This window comes from Lentinus tigrinus, assembly GCF_003813185.1.
Source record: "Lentinus tigrinus ALCF2SS1-7 unplaced genomic scaffold L226scaffold_17, whole genome shotgun sequence".
NCBI lineage: Eukaryota > Fungi > Basidiomycota > Agaricomycetes > Polyporales > Polyporaceae > Lentinus > Lentinus tigrinus.
In genome coordinates this window covers 219,920-233,635 of record NW_027137926.1, presented here as the reverse complement: position 1 = coordinate 233,635, position 13,716 = coordinate 219,920, and the positions used below count along the sequence as shown (strand labels likewise).

The 13,716-nt window shown below is 56.2% G+C and overlaps 5 protein-coding genes across 5 annotated transcripts; 1 reads left to right on the top strand and 4 right to left on the bottom strand.

Moving 5' to 3' along the window:
* Positions 1-21: 21 nt before the first annotated feature.
* On the bottom strand, positions 22-2,252 carry L226DRAFT_536196 (uncharacterized protein). Its single transcript, XM_067681063.1, has 5 exons — positions 1,849-2,252; positions 1,562-1,793; positions 845-1,508; positions 448-791; positions 22-393 (listed from the first exon to the last, which is right to left on the bottom strand). Exons 1-5 carry the CDS (start codon positions 1,927-1,929, stop codon positions 161-163), a joined length of 1,554 nt encoding a protein of 517 aa, XP_067534084.1. The 5' UTR covers positions 1,930-2,252; the 3' UTR covers positions 22-160.
* On the bottom strand, positions 2,141-2,548 carry L226DRAFT_536195 (uncharacterized protein). Its single transcript, XM_067681062.1, has one exon. The coding sequence runs from the start codon at positions 2,525-2,527 to the stop codon at positions 2,264-2,266; it is 264 nt and encodes an 87-aa protein (XP_067534083.1). The 5' UTR covers positions 2,528-2,548; the 3' UTR covers positions 2,141-2,263.
* Positions 2,549-2,608: 60 nt separating this feature from the next.
* Positions 2,609-4,363, bottom strand: L226DRAFT_536193 (Clavaminate synthase-like protein). Its single transcript, XM_067681061.1, has 5 exons — positions 4,331-4,363; positions 4,173-4,270; positions 3,172-4,112; positions 3,096-3,117; positions 2,609-3,043 (listed from the first exon to the last, which is right to left on the bottom strand). Exons 2-5 carry the CDS (start codon positions 4,255-4,257, stop codon positions 2,685-2,687), a joined length of 1,407 nt encoding a protein of 468 aa, XP_067534082.1. The 5' UTR covers positions 4,258-4,270; positions 4,331-4,363; the 3' UTR covers positions 2,609-2,684.
* Positions 4,364-4,918: 555 nt separating this feature from the next.
* L226DRAFT_614026 (SNF2 chromatin remodeling protein) lies at positions 4,919-11,958 on the top strand. Its single transcript, XM_067686576.1, has 18 exons — positions 4,919-4,977; positions 5,037-5,238; positions 5,289-5,965; positions 6,013-6,317; positions 6,370-6,485; positions 6,542-6,876; positions 6,928-7,109; positions 7,163-7,217; positions 7,270-7,780; positions 7,836-8,471; positions 8,529-8,928; positions 8,980-9,297; positions 9,354-9,502; positions 9,557-9,770; positions 9,825-10,391; positions 10,442-10,832; positions 10,885-11,358; positions 11,415-11,958. The coding sequence occupies exons 1-18, from the start codon at positions 4,967-4,969 to the stop codon at positions 11,686-11,688; spliced, it is 5,817 nt and encodes a 1,938-aa protein (XP_067534081.1). The 5' UTR covers positions 4,919-4,966; the 3' UTR covers positions 11,689-11,958.
* L226DRAFT_561225 (uncharacterized protein) lies at positions 11,890-13,002 on the bottom strand. Its single transcript, XM_067683420.1, has 2 exons — positions 12,967-13,002; positions 11,890-12,902 (listed from the first exon to the last, which is right to left on the bottom strand). Exon 2 carries the CDS (start codon positions 12,886-12,888, stop codon positions 12,106-12,108), a length of 783 nt encoding a protein of 260 aa, XP_067534080.1. The 5' UTR covers positions 12,889-12,902; positions 12,967-13,002; the 3' UTR covers positions 11,890-12,105.
* Positions 13,003-13,716: the final 714 nt, after the last annotated feature.

Genomic DNA, 13,716 nt, shown 5'->3' with positions numbered 1-13,716 from the left:
GTACTGAGGATGAATAGAATATCACGGACAACACTGAGTAGGAGGGACAGGAACGCAGCAGGTTTTGAATACCAAAGAAGAAGCGATACATCGATAGCTAAGAGCAACAAACACACAAACACCTGGAATAATCAGAGAGGCACGGCCGGCTGACTACAAGTTACAACGGCCCATCGAGATTGGCAGCATGGAACTGAGCCTCGGGGAAGTACCGTGCGCGCACACTGCGGCCACCAAAGTAGCGCCCGTCCAACTCGCGCACGGTCTTCCAAGCCCCCGCGGGCCCGGCGAAGAGCACGAAGATGCGGGCGGCGTCATCAGGGTTTTCCGGCTGAGGATATACCGGGTGAACCACGACACGTTCTACAGTTCCGTTCTTCGAGCACTCGTCCCCTGCGAGGCTCATCAATACGTTTGCATCAATGACAAGAGACCACGACCACGCACCTATTTCTCCTCTCAACTCCTCGTCCTCCACGTCCTCCAACCCAACCATGTTCGTAAGCACAACAACACGGCTGGGGTCCCCAAACCGCTCCCGATCCTCGCGCGTCTTCACATCCTCATTGAGGTTCACGATCTTGCCCATTTTCGCTGCCGCACCACCGATGGCAGGAGCCTCCTTCGAACCCTTGCCTTTGCCTTTGCCCTTGCCCTTGCCGCTCTTCCCTTGAGCGACCTGCTCGACCGTAAGTGCGTGCACGATGCCACTCCCGTCGACACCAAGGCCTTCGCCTTCCTTGTGCCCCCACTTCGCCATAAGGCGAGCGGCAAAGCCGTGCGGATCGGGTCTGTACAATAAAAAAGTCAGTTAACGTGACGCGCAGCCGAACACAAGACGTACTTGTTCTTAGGCCCAGAAGGCTCCTCTGGTGGCGCACTTGGAACTGTAGGAGCAGGAGGCACACCCCCTTTTGGCGCGAGGGCGGCCAATCGAGCTGCAATCGCCGCCGCCGCTTGCTTGCTATTCTGGATTTTGTCTGAAGAAGGTGCTGGTCCAGAGACAGGTGCAAACGCAGGAGGCGGCGGTACCATAGGCGCAGGGACTACCAGTGTATGGACTGGAGGAGTGGCATCGAAGGGCAATGGACTCGGAGCACGAGGTGGCTGAGCCCCCTGCTGAGACATGACCAATCGACGCAAGTATGCCTCATCGCCGGTCTCTATTATTGGTGCAGCAGCCGGTGCGGGAGCCGGAAGAGGGGGAGAGTAAGATGTCATTGCCCCGAGCCCAGGTACACCGCTGTCCTGATCATCATCTGGAGGGCCGTATGATGACGCGGGGGGTACCGTCGTCGCAGAGCTAGATAGAACTGCCGAGGAGGTGGTTGGCTCTGGGGGTCGGAAACCCTGTGACATGGCCAGCCGCCGCTGATACGCTTCGTCTCCTGTCATACTGACACTGACTGGCGCAGAGGGTGGGGGAGCACCCGCCGAAGCTGCACCGATGCCACGAGGCCGGTCGTAGTCTTCTTCCATCTCGTCGCGGTCTCGTTCGTCATAGCGACCTGAGAGGATGCAATGAAGCGAGATGGTTTCCTGCGTGGTGAGAAAGGCATACCTGCTTTGCGCGGGCGCTCGTCCTCCGAAGCACTGTGATAGCTGTCTGAATAGCTGCTGCTGCGCCTATAGCGCTTGCGATCATCCCCACGTCGGCGTTCTTCCAGCATGCGTTCCCGACGTTCCTCACGCTCGCGACGTTGCCAGAGCTTGAATTCGTTGTAGTCGTTGGGGCGCATGGGGTCGTACGCCTCGTCGGGGTTCCAGACAGCAAGTGCTTGAGCGTTTTTGTTCTATAGGGCAAGGTCGATCCCAAGATGGCACCTATGTGCAGTCTCAAAGGCGTACCTTCTTCCCTTTCTTCTTGCCACCATCCTTCTTCCCGCCCCGCTTCGCCTTGAAGCCGTTGACATCCTCGTCAAGGATCATTGATGGCGGCTTGACCTTCCTACCCCACCCCTGACCTTGCGGTTGAGGTTGAGACTCCTTCTTCTCTTCAGTCTTGGCCGGGGTAGTGTCGACAAGGGAAGGCGGGGCGAATACGACCGCGGTGCTTGAGATCGTCGCATTCGCGGTCGACCCCGCGGGTATGGTGACTGCTGCTCCTACAGGAATCCTGGGAGCTGACGGCTTGGCTTTGGCAGCCTGACGACGTGTCGGTGCGAACGCCAGTGCAGCGGACCACCCTGCAAGGCCGAGGAAGGGAGCATCCCGAGAGCGGGAATAAGGAGGACATGAACGATGATATCGTGAATAACGAGCTCTACGACGCGCAGGCTGTAGCAAAGGGAGGAATACCGGCTGTGGGCTTGGCTGGTGCGCCTGATTCACCGCCTACTGTCGCGCTAGTCGAGGCTGCGGCGTTTTGGGCTGAAGTAGAAGTCTCCGCAGCGGGTGCAGGGGTCGCGGGGAGTGCTGTCTCTGTTGAGGATGCATTGGGCGGCGATGCAGGTCCTTGTGTAGATAAGAAGGGCTTCGTGGAGGAGAACTGGATGCCGCCGTAAAGGCCGCCTGCTCTGCTCGACATGTTGGTAGGGAACGAAGAGGTACAGTGTCTGAGGCGCCCATAGATCTGGTTCCGTAAGTACTTAGACGCTCAAACGCAGAAAGGCCCTTCGTTACAACGTTACATATTGTACAATTCCTGATGACGGTATCGGAACCCGATAGGCTGTCCAACACACTCAGAACCACATGGATACCGAGAAGCTCGTCTCTTCGCTGCGCATGGCGTGCCACCATCCGGGAGGAAAGAACAACAGGTCACCGGGCTCAAGCGTCACAGACATCGCAGTAGGAACTGCGTGGTTCCAGAAGTCGGGGTACTTCGACTTGCTCGCGTCGATGTCCTCGGGTGTGGAGAGAAACACGTCGACTTGTGACGTATTGCTCATGAGTGGACTTTCGTTGTTGGCAGCGGGGTTCCTCGGCTGCTCCCCGCTGTCATCTGATGATGCGATGGAGGTGCGCTCAGGGTAGGGATACATGTGAGGAGAAACCTCCGGCGGGGCGAGCCAGATCGTCTTCCGCCCGACTACTTGTCCTACAGGGATTGCCGTCACCATCAAATGTGGGGGAAGAGGTGATAGTCATACCATAGAAGTTAAAGAATGGATCCTACGTTCATAGAGAGTTAGTGGCATTCATACATCAAATATCAGAGTCACGCACAGTGTGGGCTGGAGAGACTGTTCCCACAGGGCCAAGCCAGGCGTTCAGCACGAGACGCTCTTCATTCGCCGGTGGCACGTACTGCGGATAGTTGTTTGGCGGGTCCAAGTCACAGTACACGTAGTCAGGTACGAAGATGTCGTCTTTGAGCGCGGGGAATTGATTGTACAGACTGTGCTGTGCCAGGTACAGCACCGGTTTAGACGACTCTCCGGTAGCCTGTTCTTCGAGGTTGGAAAGGAATTCGTCCCACGGTATCATTTGTTGTGTCCAGTCGTCGCTTCTGTAATCACTGCCTATTTCCACGGGAACGACGCGACCGGGTCCCGCCACTTTCCGCAGGTAGTTCAGCGAACTCCAAGGATGTTCGTTAAGGGCGGGCCAGTCAGAGAGGAAAGCAGGGAGAACGAAAGGTTGCTGACAGAAGCGAGAGATGAAGGAAGACAAAGAAGGTGGTCTATCGAGGCGGGGAACGTCCCTCGTGGCGCTAGGGAGGCTCGCACTTTGTGAGCGTTCATGCCGAGGCACCGTAGTCTCCGGTAGGTTGTCTTGCTGGAACCCCACAGGGAAGTTCAGACATTCTGACTGCACCCGGCATATCAAATCAAGAATAAGTTCCTTCCTTCCTTCCCCGGGAGCGCCTGCAATCACGATTGCATGGTCGAGGCGCGATACCGCCGAGTACGCGAGCGCTCTGTCTCCGGAAGAGGAGAAATAGAGGATGTCGCTGAACCCCAGAAGCAGACATGCGTCGGTGTACATTCTTCTCCATCCTCGGTTTCCTGAGGCTCCGGAAGAGGCCATCGCTTTGTGAGCTCGCGACAAGACTTCGCTCAGGGAAGAGCGCGTGTCATCTAATTGTTGCGAAGCAGACAATCCGATGAGGGACGCGGCAGCCTCGACAAGAACTTCCGCGCTACCGGGGTCGCAGCAAAACAGGTCTATGTAGATCACTTTTCGTTAGCGAGGGTTTGAGGCGGTGATGGTGGTCCATTGCTCACCTTGGATGTTCGGCCACGACGTTGTTGGGTCGCAGAACTCTGCAGTGACGCTGTGAAAGGTTCCAAGAACACCTGTCAAAGACATGCCTGCTATGGCCCTGTATCAGTAGGCCGCAGCTCCCATGGTAAGATCCTTGTTAGGTTAAGCTCGGACATACCTGCGTAAGCGTCCCGGATCAGCGAACTCAATGGGAGGCTAAAGAAGCGTGTTCAATAAAGCATGCTTCTTCAGGCTGTGGTCCTGTGCCACCTGGCGTTAACGTTGAGCCCGTGCAACCTTGACTTATAGCATGATCGTCTAACCTCGTACTCTGGATCTGTCGGGTTCTCGGACTCACAGAGCTGGCGCAAAGACGTTTACACGACCCTGTAAGCGTCCGACGGCAAGATCATCTGTTGCGAGTGATGTGGCGGGGTCCCAATCTAACGATAATCTATGTCAGAGATCTGGTGTGTTACACTCGTGACCGGGTGCATCCGGGGACCAAGTCCTTCCCCGTGCCAGTTGTGTGTGTAACATCGTCCCGCCATCGCTCTCAATTGCATCTGTCGTCTTTCAGATGAGTGGTTGCAAGCAGACCGGCTGTGGTCAGACGAAGGACGGAGTTTATGTTCGCGATATCAGCGAAGCGCCGATGGGACACAGATGACACGTCACGCGTGACAGCGTCAAATTTCCGTCACGAAGGCGAGATGATAAAAGGAACAGTCGTCGTGGCGGGCGACCGTGAGAACTTCCCCGTTATCCTGCCTTTGATCTTCAAGCGCGGAGGTGCGGTCCGGTCGGTTACGTAATGACGTCGAGGTGTGTGCGTCCGCATATGGCAGTTCCTGTGTTCGTCCTGACTCTGTCCTTTCCGCCAGATTGGACCGGCTCCTGCTCCTGCTGGACACGGGGTCGTCAGCGTCCGTAAGGACAACAGCTGCAAAACAAATAGCCCAACTAGCCGCGAAGAGTGTCATTAGCGATGTCGCCCTCGTCGAGGACGACCTCAAGACCGCCCGACAGCATGGGCCTGTTGGCGATCCTTCTGGATGGTCAGAACTCATGGCTGTAGTCGCACGAGTAAGCACAATCTCCTACCCTCCTTCGGATGTGTTGCTAAGTCCGGACAGATACTCCCATATCTACACTCGAGATCGTATGAGACGCGATCAGCAGCGTCCACTGCGCTCTCGCAGATCTTCTCGCTAGTCCCGTTGTGGATGCCATACCCCGACGCGGACTCGAAGCCATATGGCGCATCCACTTCTCTTCCTGCCCCAGAATTCCCTTCATTCTCCGTCCAGGAGCTGATGGAGAAAGGGACCCTCCTCTTAGCCTCTTCCGGCAAGGAGTTCATCAAACCGACCGGGATCCTTGCCAACTCGTCAGAAGTCAAGAAGGCTCGCAAGGAGGCCATGGGCCGTCTGGGCCTGGACTTCCTCGAAAGCGTCGCAGACGACATGGACCTAGACAAGGAGCTTGCTGCCGACGACGCAGACCCAGACGTGGAGATGGCGCCGCCGGTGAAGGTGGAAGAAGATTGCCCGCCGAGCTCACCAACGGACGAGTTCGTCGAAGTGAAAGTGAAGAAGGAGGGCTCTGTACCTCACAGGTCCAAGTCTTCGACGCCTGCGCCTTCCCCCGCGAACGTCACGCCAGTACCGGAGGATACTTCTGCACTCTCTGCCCGGGAGCGCAATCGACTGAAGCGTAAACGGAAACCCGGGAACGCCGCAGTCGTGGGCGCACCGCCGCCCACTCAAGGTTCCGGCGCCAAGTACCAAGCTACTGCTGCGGGACAGTCAAAGTAGGTCCGAACCGTCAGCTTACCTGCAACTCGCTGACGGGGCACAGGGCACGCCTCGTAGGTTCCGATGACCAAGCGACACCCAAGAACCGAGTAGACAGCCCCAAGTCTCCGACAGAAGGCCCTTCACAAGATCGCGTCGTGATCGACCCGAGCAAGGGTGGTGCTGTCGCTCCTAAGACCGAGAGCAAGTCGAAAGCGCTTGAGGTACAAGCCGGCCGCTGGGTCTGGGATGGTCTCGTGAAGCTTCTCGAGGTTGACCTCTTCAGCGCTGCGTGGGAGGTCAGACATGGTGCTGCGATGGCCCTGCGAGAAGTATTGAAGTTGCAAGGGAAGTACGGTGGTATGAAGGGTGAGTCGTTACACATGGATCACCAATCGTGAATACTGACTTCATCACTCAGCTGACCAATCGTGGGATGAGAATCTCGTTGCTCATGAGCGGTGGTGCAACGATCTCGCCGTCAAGTTCCTGTGCATCTTCGTCCTCGATCGATTTGGCGACTTTGTCTCCGACCAGGTAAGCATTTCATCTAGCATACATAGCGCTGCGCAAGCTGATGCATCATGGTTCAGGTCGTCGCCCCTGTACGCGAAACGGTTTCACAGACCCTCGCCTCTATCCTGCTCCATATGCCGCGGAGATCAGTCTTGCACGTGCACAACGTTCTTTTGCAAATGATTCGACAGGACTTCCCGGTCACTGTCAAACCGACCAACGGCAAGGGCTTCAGCAAGAATGCCGACAAGAGCCACGTCTGGGAGGTCCGCCATGCGGGCCTTCTTGGTATCAAGTACGAAGTCGCTGTAAGAAGCGACCTCGTCAGCCTAGACGTGCCCGAAAATGACGGGATGGACATTGACGATGGGAAGGAGGTGCTGAGAGGTGTCGTTGATGCCGCGGTACTTGGGTGCGTCCATTTTGACTGCCAGGAGAGTCATTCCCTGATACTTTGATTCAGCCTCGGCGATCGCGACGATGATGTACGTTCTGTGGCGGCATCCTGTCTACTTCCCGTCGCTGCGTACCTCGTTGAACGGTTACCTGAAGAACTCAGTCGCGTCCTCGCCGTGCTATGGAACTGTCTCAGTGACATGAAGGACGACCTCAGCTCGAGTGTTGGGGCAGTCATGGATCTGCTTGGTATGTACCCAATGTTTCCACAGTATTACCAGCATTGCTCAAATCCGTCGCAGGTCAGTTGGTTGCATATAATCAAGTCATTGAAATAATTGCAGACGAGTCACGATCGTTGGTGCCTTGCGTTGTCACATGCCACTCATATACTGAACAAATTTGACAGGCATCCTATCACGGTACTTGCCCCCACCTTGTTCCCTTTCTTCCGGCATACGATTTCCGACGTGCGGTTGGCAGTCGTGAAGACTTTGCATACCTTCATGACAGTCCAATCATTGCCGCGGGCCTGGATCAGTGTGTCGTTCCTTCGTCTGCTCTTCCAAAACCTGCTAGTGGAAGAACGTTCAGACATTCGCGAAACCACTCTCACGACTTGGCGGGAAGTCCTCTCCATCTTGAGCGACACGAGCGGATGGTTGGAGTCATCGCTGACCCAACAAGTGCTGCTAGAGTGGTACGCAGTGCTGATGACACCGCTCGGTCTTCCTCTGGATGCCTCAAGTTTCTACGACCCAACTGTGGGTGCAGACAACGGCGGACCATCCGAGAGGCACAATGTCGACAAGAACATGCTCGCGCAGGACTTGTCGCTAGTACCTGTCGAGGTCGTCATTCAGGCCCGTCTCGCAGCCTCTGCAGCCCTAGCCCACATCATCGCCTTTTGGCCAGCATCCGTGAGTGAACCATCACTCGTGACAAATGGCATGTGGTTGACCGGTCTTCCTCCAGACTCAACCGGGGCTTTCGGTCGACGACATCTTCCGGCCGATCCTCATCCACTACATCGACTCCACCAGTATGTTGCAGAAGTTCCTCGCTGCGATCATAGCCGAATGCTGGGCGCGAGAGTACGACGCACGCACAGACGCTGGGGCTTCCCTCATTGAGGTTTCCGGCCTTGCTGCGGAGCTCAGTCAGAAGACACTCGCGTGGCTGCAGGCTGATCCGCCAGCGGCATACCACGAGATGGCCTTCACCCTCGCGCGCATCCATGGCGAGTGTTTCAACCTCCTCCAGTCGTTCTCCTACGACTGTAAGATTCCCGCGGCTGCCATCCCGCAGCTGGGCACCGAGATCGACGTCACTGGCACGAAGCCTGGCTGTTTCACCATCGAGACTGCGCAGGCCGCTGTTGGATCGATGTTCGACAAACTCAAGGAAAGCTTAGGCAGGACGAAGAAGCGGGAGCTTGCGATCATCAAAGACAAGCGCTTGAAGGTCGTCTCGAGCATCGAGCGGTACATCGAGGTCAAGGCGCAGTACGACGTCAGGGTTGCCGCCGCGTTTGCTGCTGCGTTCGTCGCCTTCCGCAGCACTCCTGACAAGGTCAGCCCGATTGTGAAGGGTATCATGAACAGCATCAAGGTGAGCAAAGACGATGCCATCTCTGCATGTGGCGGTGCTAATGGCCTTGCGGCATAGAATGAGGAGAACTTGGACCTGCAAACGCATTCTGCGGCAGCAGTTGCGGCGTTCGTTGAGTTCTGCGTGCAGCGCGATATCACCCAGCCGCCAGACAAGATTGTTAAGAACTTGTGCACGTTTCTCTGTCAAGATGTTGAGCAGACGCCCACATTCCTGTATCACCGGAAGACCCTCAATGGCGTACTCTCATTCTCCAAGGATTCATGTACAGCGACCAGCAATGGGAAGGAGACGGGCAGTAAGAACGCGGAGGATCCCGCCAAGGCGCGATTGTCTCGTCGCGGTGCCAGGCTTGCATTCGAGAAGCTCTCCGCGAAGTTCGGCCCTCGACTTCTTCAAGCTGTTCCGAAAATGTGGCAGGCGATGGCAGGCGGATTGCTCACCGCATGTGCTACGGGTCAGTCTTGGAGTGTATTTGCGGCTTTTTGTATGCTCATAGTGTTTTTAGATTCGGTCAGCAAGATGGACGAGCAGATCGAGAAGCGGGACGGCCAGGATGTCATCGACTCGCTAAGCGTCCTTGAGGCTGTCGTGCCGACGTTCCACGCAGACCTTTCGCGCAACTTCACCGAGCTATTCCCTCATGTCATCCTCGCCCTTCGAAGTCGCTTCGCCATCGTCAGACAGTCCGCTGCACGATGCTTCGCAACCATCTGCGATGTCCTGACGGTGGATGCTATGCGCTACGTCATTGAGACTGTGGTTCCGTATCTCGGGGATGCCGACGTGCTTGCCAATCGTCAGGGTGCTATTGAACTGATCTATCGTAAGCACCCTCCTGCTGCATGCGGTCCTGTCGTGGATCACTGACTCCCTGATCAGACATTGTTCAGCAGCTCGATATCAAGGCTTTGCCATATGTCATCTTCATGGTTGTACCAGTGCTCGGACGTATGAGCGATCCGGATGATGACGTTCGAGCGACAGCCACGAACACGTTCGCGTCCCTCGTCAAGATGGTTCCGCTAGAGGTCGGTCAAAGCTGTATTTAGTATGGAGCAACGCATATACTGACGGGTACATAGGCCGGGCTACCTGACCCTCCGAACTTCCCTGAGGACCTCCTCAAGCGTCGAGACGAGGAACGCCAGTTCCTCATGCAGCTTCTTGACGGCAATAAGGTCGAGCAGTACAAGATTCCGGTCACGATCAAAGCAGAGTTGCGCAAGTATCAACAAGAGGGTGTCAATTGGCTGGCCTTCTTGGCGAAGTACCAGTTGCATGGTATCCTTTGCGATGGTGAGCCTTACCTTGTTGTTTGGATGAATCGTCCCTGACGCGGTGCACTCGAAGACATGGGTCTCGGCAAGACGCTCCAGTCGATCTGTATCCTCGCCAGCAAGCACTACGAGCGAGCGCAGAAGTACAAGCAGACCAAATCACCAGACTCGAAGCATCTCCCGTCACTCATCGTCTGCCCGCCGACGCTCACTGGCCATTGGTATTACGAGATTTTGAAGTACACGGAGAACCTGAAACCGGTGCTCTACACCGGGAACTCGAGAGAACGGTACAAGGTCCTGCCGAAGCTGAAGACTTACGACGTGGTCATTACCTCCTACGAGGTCGTTCGCAACGACATCAGCAGCCTCCAGGACATGAATTGGCACTATTGCATCCTCGATGAAGGGCACATCATCAAGAATGCAAAGACGAAGTTGACGAAGGCAGTGAAGCAAATCCGAGCTGTCCATCGTCTGATCTTGTCCGGTACTCCCATCCAGAACAACGTTCTTGAGCTTTGGAGCCTCTTCGACTTCTTGATGCCTGGCTTCCTCGGCACGGAGTCATCCTTCAATGAGCGGTTTAGCAAGCCGATATTGTCCAACCGCGATGGCAAGGCGAAGACCGGCGAGGCTGGTACGTATCGCAACAATTGTCACGCGGACGATCATCTGACAATTCGACAGCTGCGTTGGCTCTGGAGGCTCTCCACAAACAAGTGTTACCTTTCTTGCTCCGCCGACTCAAAGAAGACGTGCTCAACGATTTGCCCCCGAAGATCATCCAGGACTACTACTGCGAGCTCTCGGACCTACAGAAGTTCCTGTACGACGACTTCTCGAAGTCGCGTGCGAAGATGGAAGCCGAGGATGTCGTACGGTCCAACAAGAAGAAAGATGGCGAACAGCAGCACGTCTTCCAGTCGCTGCAGTACCTCCGGAAGCTCTGCAACCACCCCGCCCTGGTACTCAAGAAGGACAAGGAGGCGATCAAGGACGCACTCGCCAAGTCTGGCGTCAATGCCCAGTCCAGCGACCTCAGCGACATCCAGCACGCTCCCAAGCTGCAGGCGCTTCGGTACGTCTATGTCAACTTTCGCACGAGTCTCATGCTAAAGGTTCATCCGCAGCCAACTTCTCATCGACTGCGGCATTGGTCAGGCGCCGGGTGCGACGGGCGATGCGACGAAGTCCGAGCTCGTCGACTCCGAGGAGACTTCCACGGGCGCGTTCTCGCAGCATCGCGTGCTCATCTTCTGTCAGATGAAGCAGATGCTCGACATCATCGAGACCGACCTGTTCAAGCAGCACATGCCCTCCGTGACCTACATGCGGCTCGACGGTGGCACCGACGCCAGCAAACGCCACGCTGTCGTGCAGACGTTCAACTCAGACCCGAGTATCGACTGCCTGCTCCTCACGACGCATGTCGGTGGTCTAGGATTGACGCTCACTGGTGCTGACACCGTCATCTTCGTCGAGCACGATTGGAACCCGATGAAGGACCTCCAAGCGATGGATCGCGCACATCGTATCGGGCAGAAGAAGGTCGTCAACGTGTACCGGTTGATCACCAAGGGCACGTTGGAGGAGAAGATCATGGGGTACGTTATACCCTTCTTCCCGCATCTATTGGAGACTGACAACGCACGTATACTAGTCTGCAGCGCTTCAAGCTCAACATCGCCAACTCGGTCGTCACGCAGCAGAACTCGGGTCTCTCCTCGATGGACACGGACCTCGTGCTGGATCTCTTCAAGCGCACGACAGAAGAGGAAGACGCGGCAGCGGCAGCCAAGAAGAAAGACAAGGACGCGACCGGTGCGCCGCTCGGTCAGAAGAACGTCTTGCGCGGGCTGGAGGATCTGCCCCCGGAGGAGGAGTACCAAGAGCTCGACTTGAAGAGCTTCATGGGCTCAATCGGCCGGAAGTAGCGGCAGCGCCCTCAGCGAGGTGCCCGGGTTGAAGTGGTGGTGGATGTTGTGGCGCCATGCCTGGAGCCAGGGAGCCACGTCGTATCTTATTCGTTTCGTTGCAACGCTTTCGGACCTCGTCATCGCCATTGACCATTGCTCATCCTCATCGACCGTGACCACGACCATTCACAGATACGCTAGACGCATTGGTAGAACACTGTATTTCTGTAGCTGTACACCCAAATAGTTGTATAATACAGTATAATCAAAGAACATCGCAATCATCACTATCTTGTCCTTGCACGAGTACATAGTATAGGAACTGAAAGAACGTGGAACAATCAGGACGAATGGATACAGCCTGAGATGCCAGGAAGGATCAAAGATGTGAGAAAATGTCTATCATGCTAACCCATGCAGTACGACAGCAATCAATCAGAACAAGTAGTACGGTCCTCCAGGCCTTCGAGCTCTAGCCCGCTTCAGGCGGAACTCCTTCCAGTAGTGCGGGAAGGTGAAGACAAGGATGAGTAAAATCACGCCCACGATCACCCCTGCGACGACGCCTCCCAGGACCGCGGGACTGAGCTTCTTCGGCTGCGCGGTGTCCGATTCCGCCGACGCGCCAGATGTCGGTGTGGGGCTAGGGACGCCAGAGCGTGTAGAGTTGGATGACGAGGTGGGAGACGACGAGGACGAGGTGCCGGTGGAGAGGCAACTCGAGTCCTGTCCGGTCTGCACGAAGAAGGGTAGGGATTGCGAGAAGACACCAGCGGTGTGCGAGGTGTCAAATGCGACAGCGACGTACAGGCCTTGCGGGACGTCTACATCCAGCCACATGTACTGGTTTGCGGATGCGGAGAGGTTTGTGGCCAGCGTGCGGGAGATGAGAACATTGTCGTTCACCCCAGGCGAGGCGGTCGCACGGTCGTTTGTGACGGTAAGAGTGATGGGGACGTTGAGGTTGGTCGACTGCCAGCGAATCATCACATCCTGGCAGGTTGTCGCGTTTGAGGGCTGGAGGAACTGGATCGATGCGCCACTGGGTGATGGGGACGACGCAGAGGAGGTGGAAGAGGATGATGCCGACGGAGATGAGGATTGGGACGCAGAGTGAGCGTCGCTGGTGCCATCTTCCCCTTCGCCGTGCTTCGCGAAAGCGGGAACCGCTAGGTACAGCAGTGCCGCAAAAGCGAGTACCGCTGGAGGGGTACGCATAGTATTAAATAGCGCTGACGATGCTGTCTGATGAGCTCCGTCCAAAGTCTCAACGGACAATCACGGATGAACACTTGCCTGTCGTTGTCCAGTGTGTGGGGGATGATAAAGGGTATGAGGGAGAGAGATCCACTCTGAGGCGGACGGGTGTTCATTAAATGAATGCCTCACGCCCGATGATACCCACCACCCGACCCCTTGGTCTCGGGGGCCAATTCACCGGTGGGACTCGGGCTCAATACCGCAGTCGAGGCAGCGGTGCATAATACATCGTCAATCTTCACAATTCCCGGGGCCATCATCATTCATATGTTGGGCTCTCAAACCTTCCGCCCCCTGACCTGAGAAGCCCCGCGGATTATAGCTCCCTGTCCTAAAGTAAGCCGTTTCGAAGCTAACAGGCGCATTGCCTGCTGTGAGAATTCAGCAGAAGCTTCAGCAGGTGCAAAAAACTCTGCCGCAATAGCGGAAGGTTGCCTGGCCTCCTGTCCCGTTTCGTTGTGCGGGTTCGCAGGATTGGGAGTTCGTGGAAAGGGTGGCGCGCGAAACACTGATGCCGCATTGAATTGTGTGCGACCCAGGGCAGAAATACACCCTGGAGCTTACCATGGATGTATGCAGCCTATGCCATGTGCGAGAACCACTCGAGGTAGCCTTGAGTGAGAACACGGCCTCGGTTACCAGAGTATAGGAAGGCTAGACGATAGGCGGGACTTACCGGTGGGCCGTGAGATTGGCATACCTCCACCGATTGCGGCAGAAGCTCGGCTGCGGGAACAGCCTTGTGAGCGATCGGCGTGGATTGGAAGCTATATTGGCTGTGTGGAG

Coding starts and splice junctions, on each gene's coding strand:
- L226DRAFT_561225 (XM_067683420.1), bottom strand. CDS start 12,888: ATGCGTACCCCTCCAGCGGTACTCGCTTTTGCGGCACTGCTGTACCTA.
- L226DRAFT_614026 (XM_067686576.1), top strand. Junction 7,218..7,269: donor ATTGCAGACGAGTCACGATC/GTTGGTGCCTTG, acceptor CAAATTTGACAG/GCATCCTATCACGGTACTTG. Junction 8,929..8,979: donor GCTCACCGCATGTGCTACGG/GTCAGTCTTGGA, acceptor TAGTGTTTTTAG/ATTCGGTCAGCAAGATGGAC.
- L226DRAFT_536195 (XM_067681062.1), bottom strand. CDS start 2,527: ATGTCGAGCAGAGCAGGCGGCCTTTACGGCGGCATCCAGTTCTCCTCC.
- L226DRAFT_536193 (XM_067681061.1), bottom strand. CDS start 4,257: ATGTCTTTGACAGGTGTTCTTGGAACCTTTCACAGCGTCACTGCAGAG. Junction 4,113..4,172: donor GTCGTGGCCGAACATCCAAG/GTGAGCAATGGA, acceptor TGATCTACATAG/ACCTGTTTTGCTGCGACCCC. Junction 3,044..3,095: donor TCCATTCTTTAACTTCTATG/GTATGACTATCA, acceptor CAATCCCTGTAG/GACAAGTAGTCGGGCGGAAG.
- L226DRAFT_536196 (XM_067681063.1), bottom strand. CDS start 1,929: ATGATCCTTGACGAGGATGTCAACGGCTTCAAGGCGAAGCGGGGCGGG. Junction 1,794..1,848: donor GCAAGAAGAAAGGGAAGAAG/GTACGCCTTTGA, acceptor CTTGCCCTATAG/AACAAAAACGCTCAAGCACT. Junction 792..844: donor CCTTCTGGGCCTAAGAACAA/GTACGTCTTGTG, acceptor TTTATTGTACAG/ACCCGATCCGCACGGCTTTG.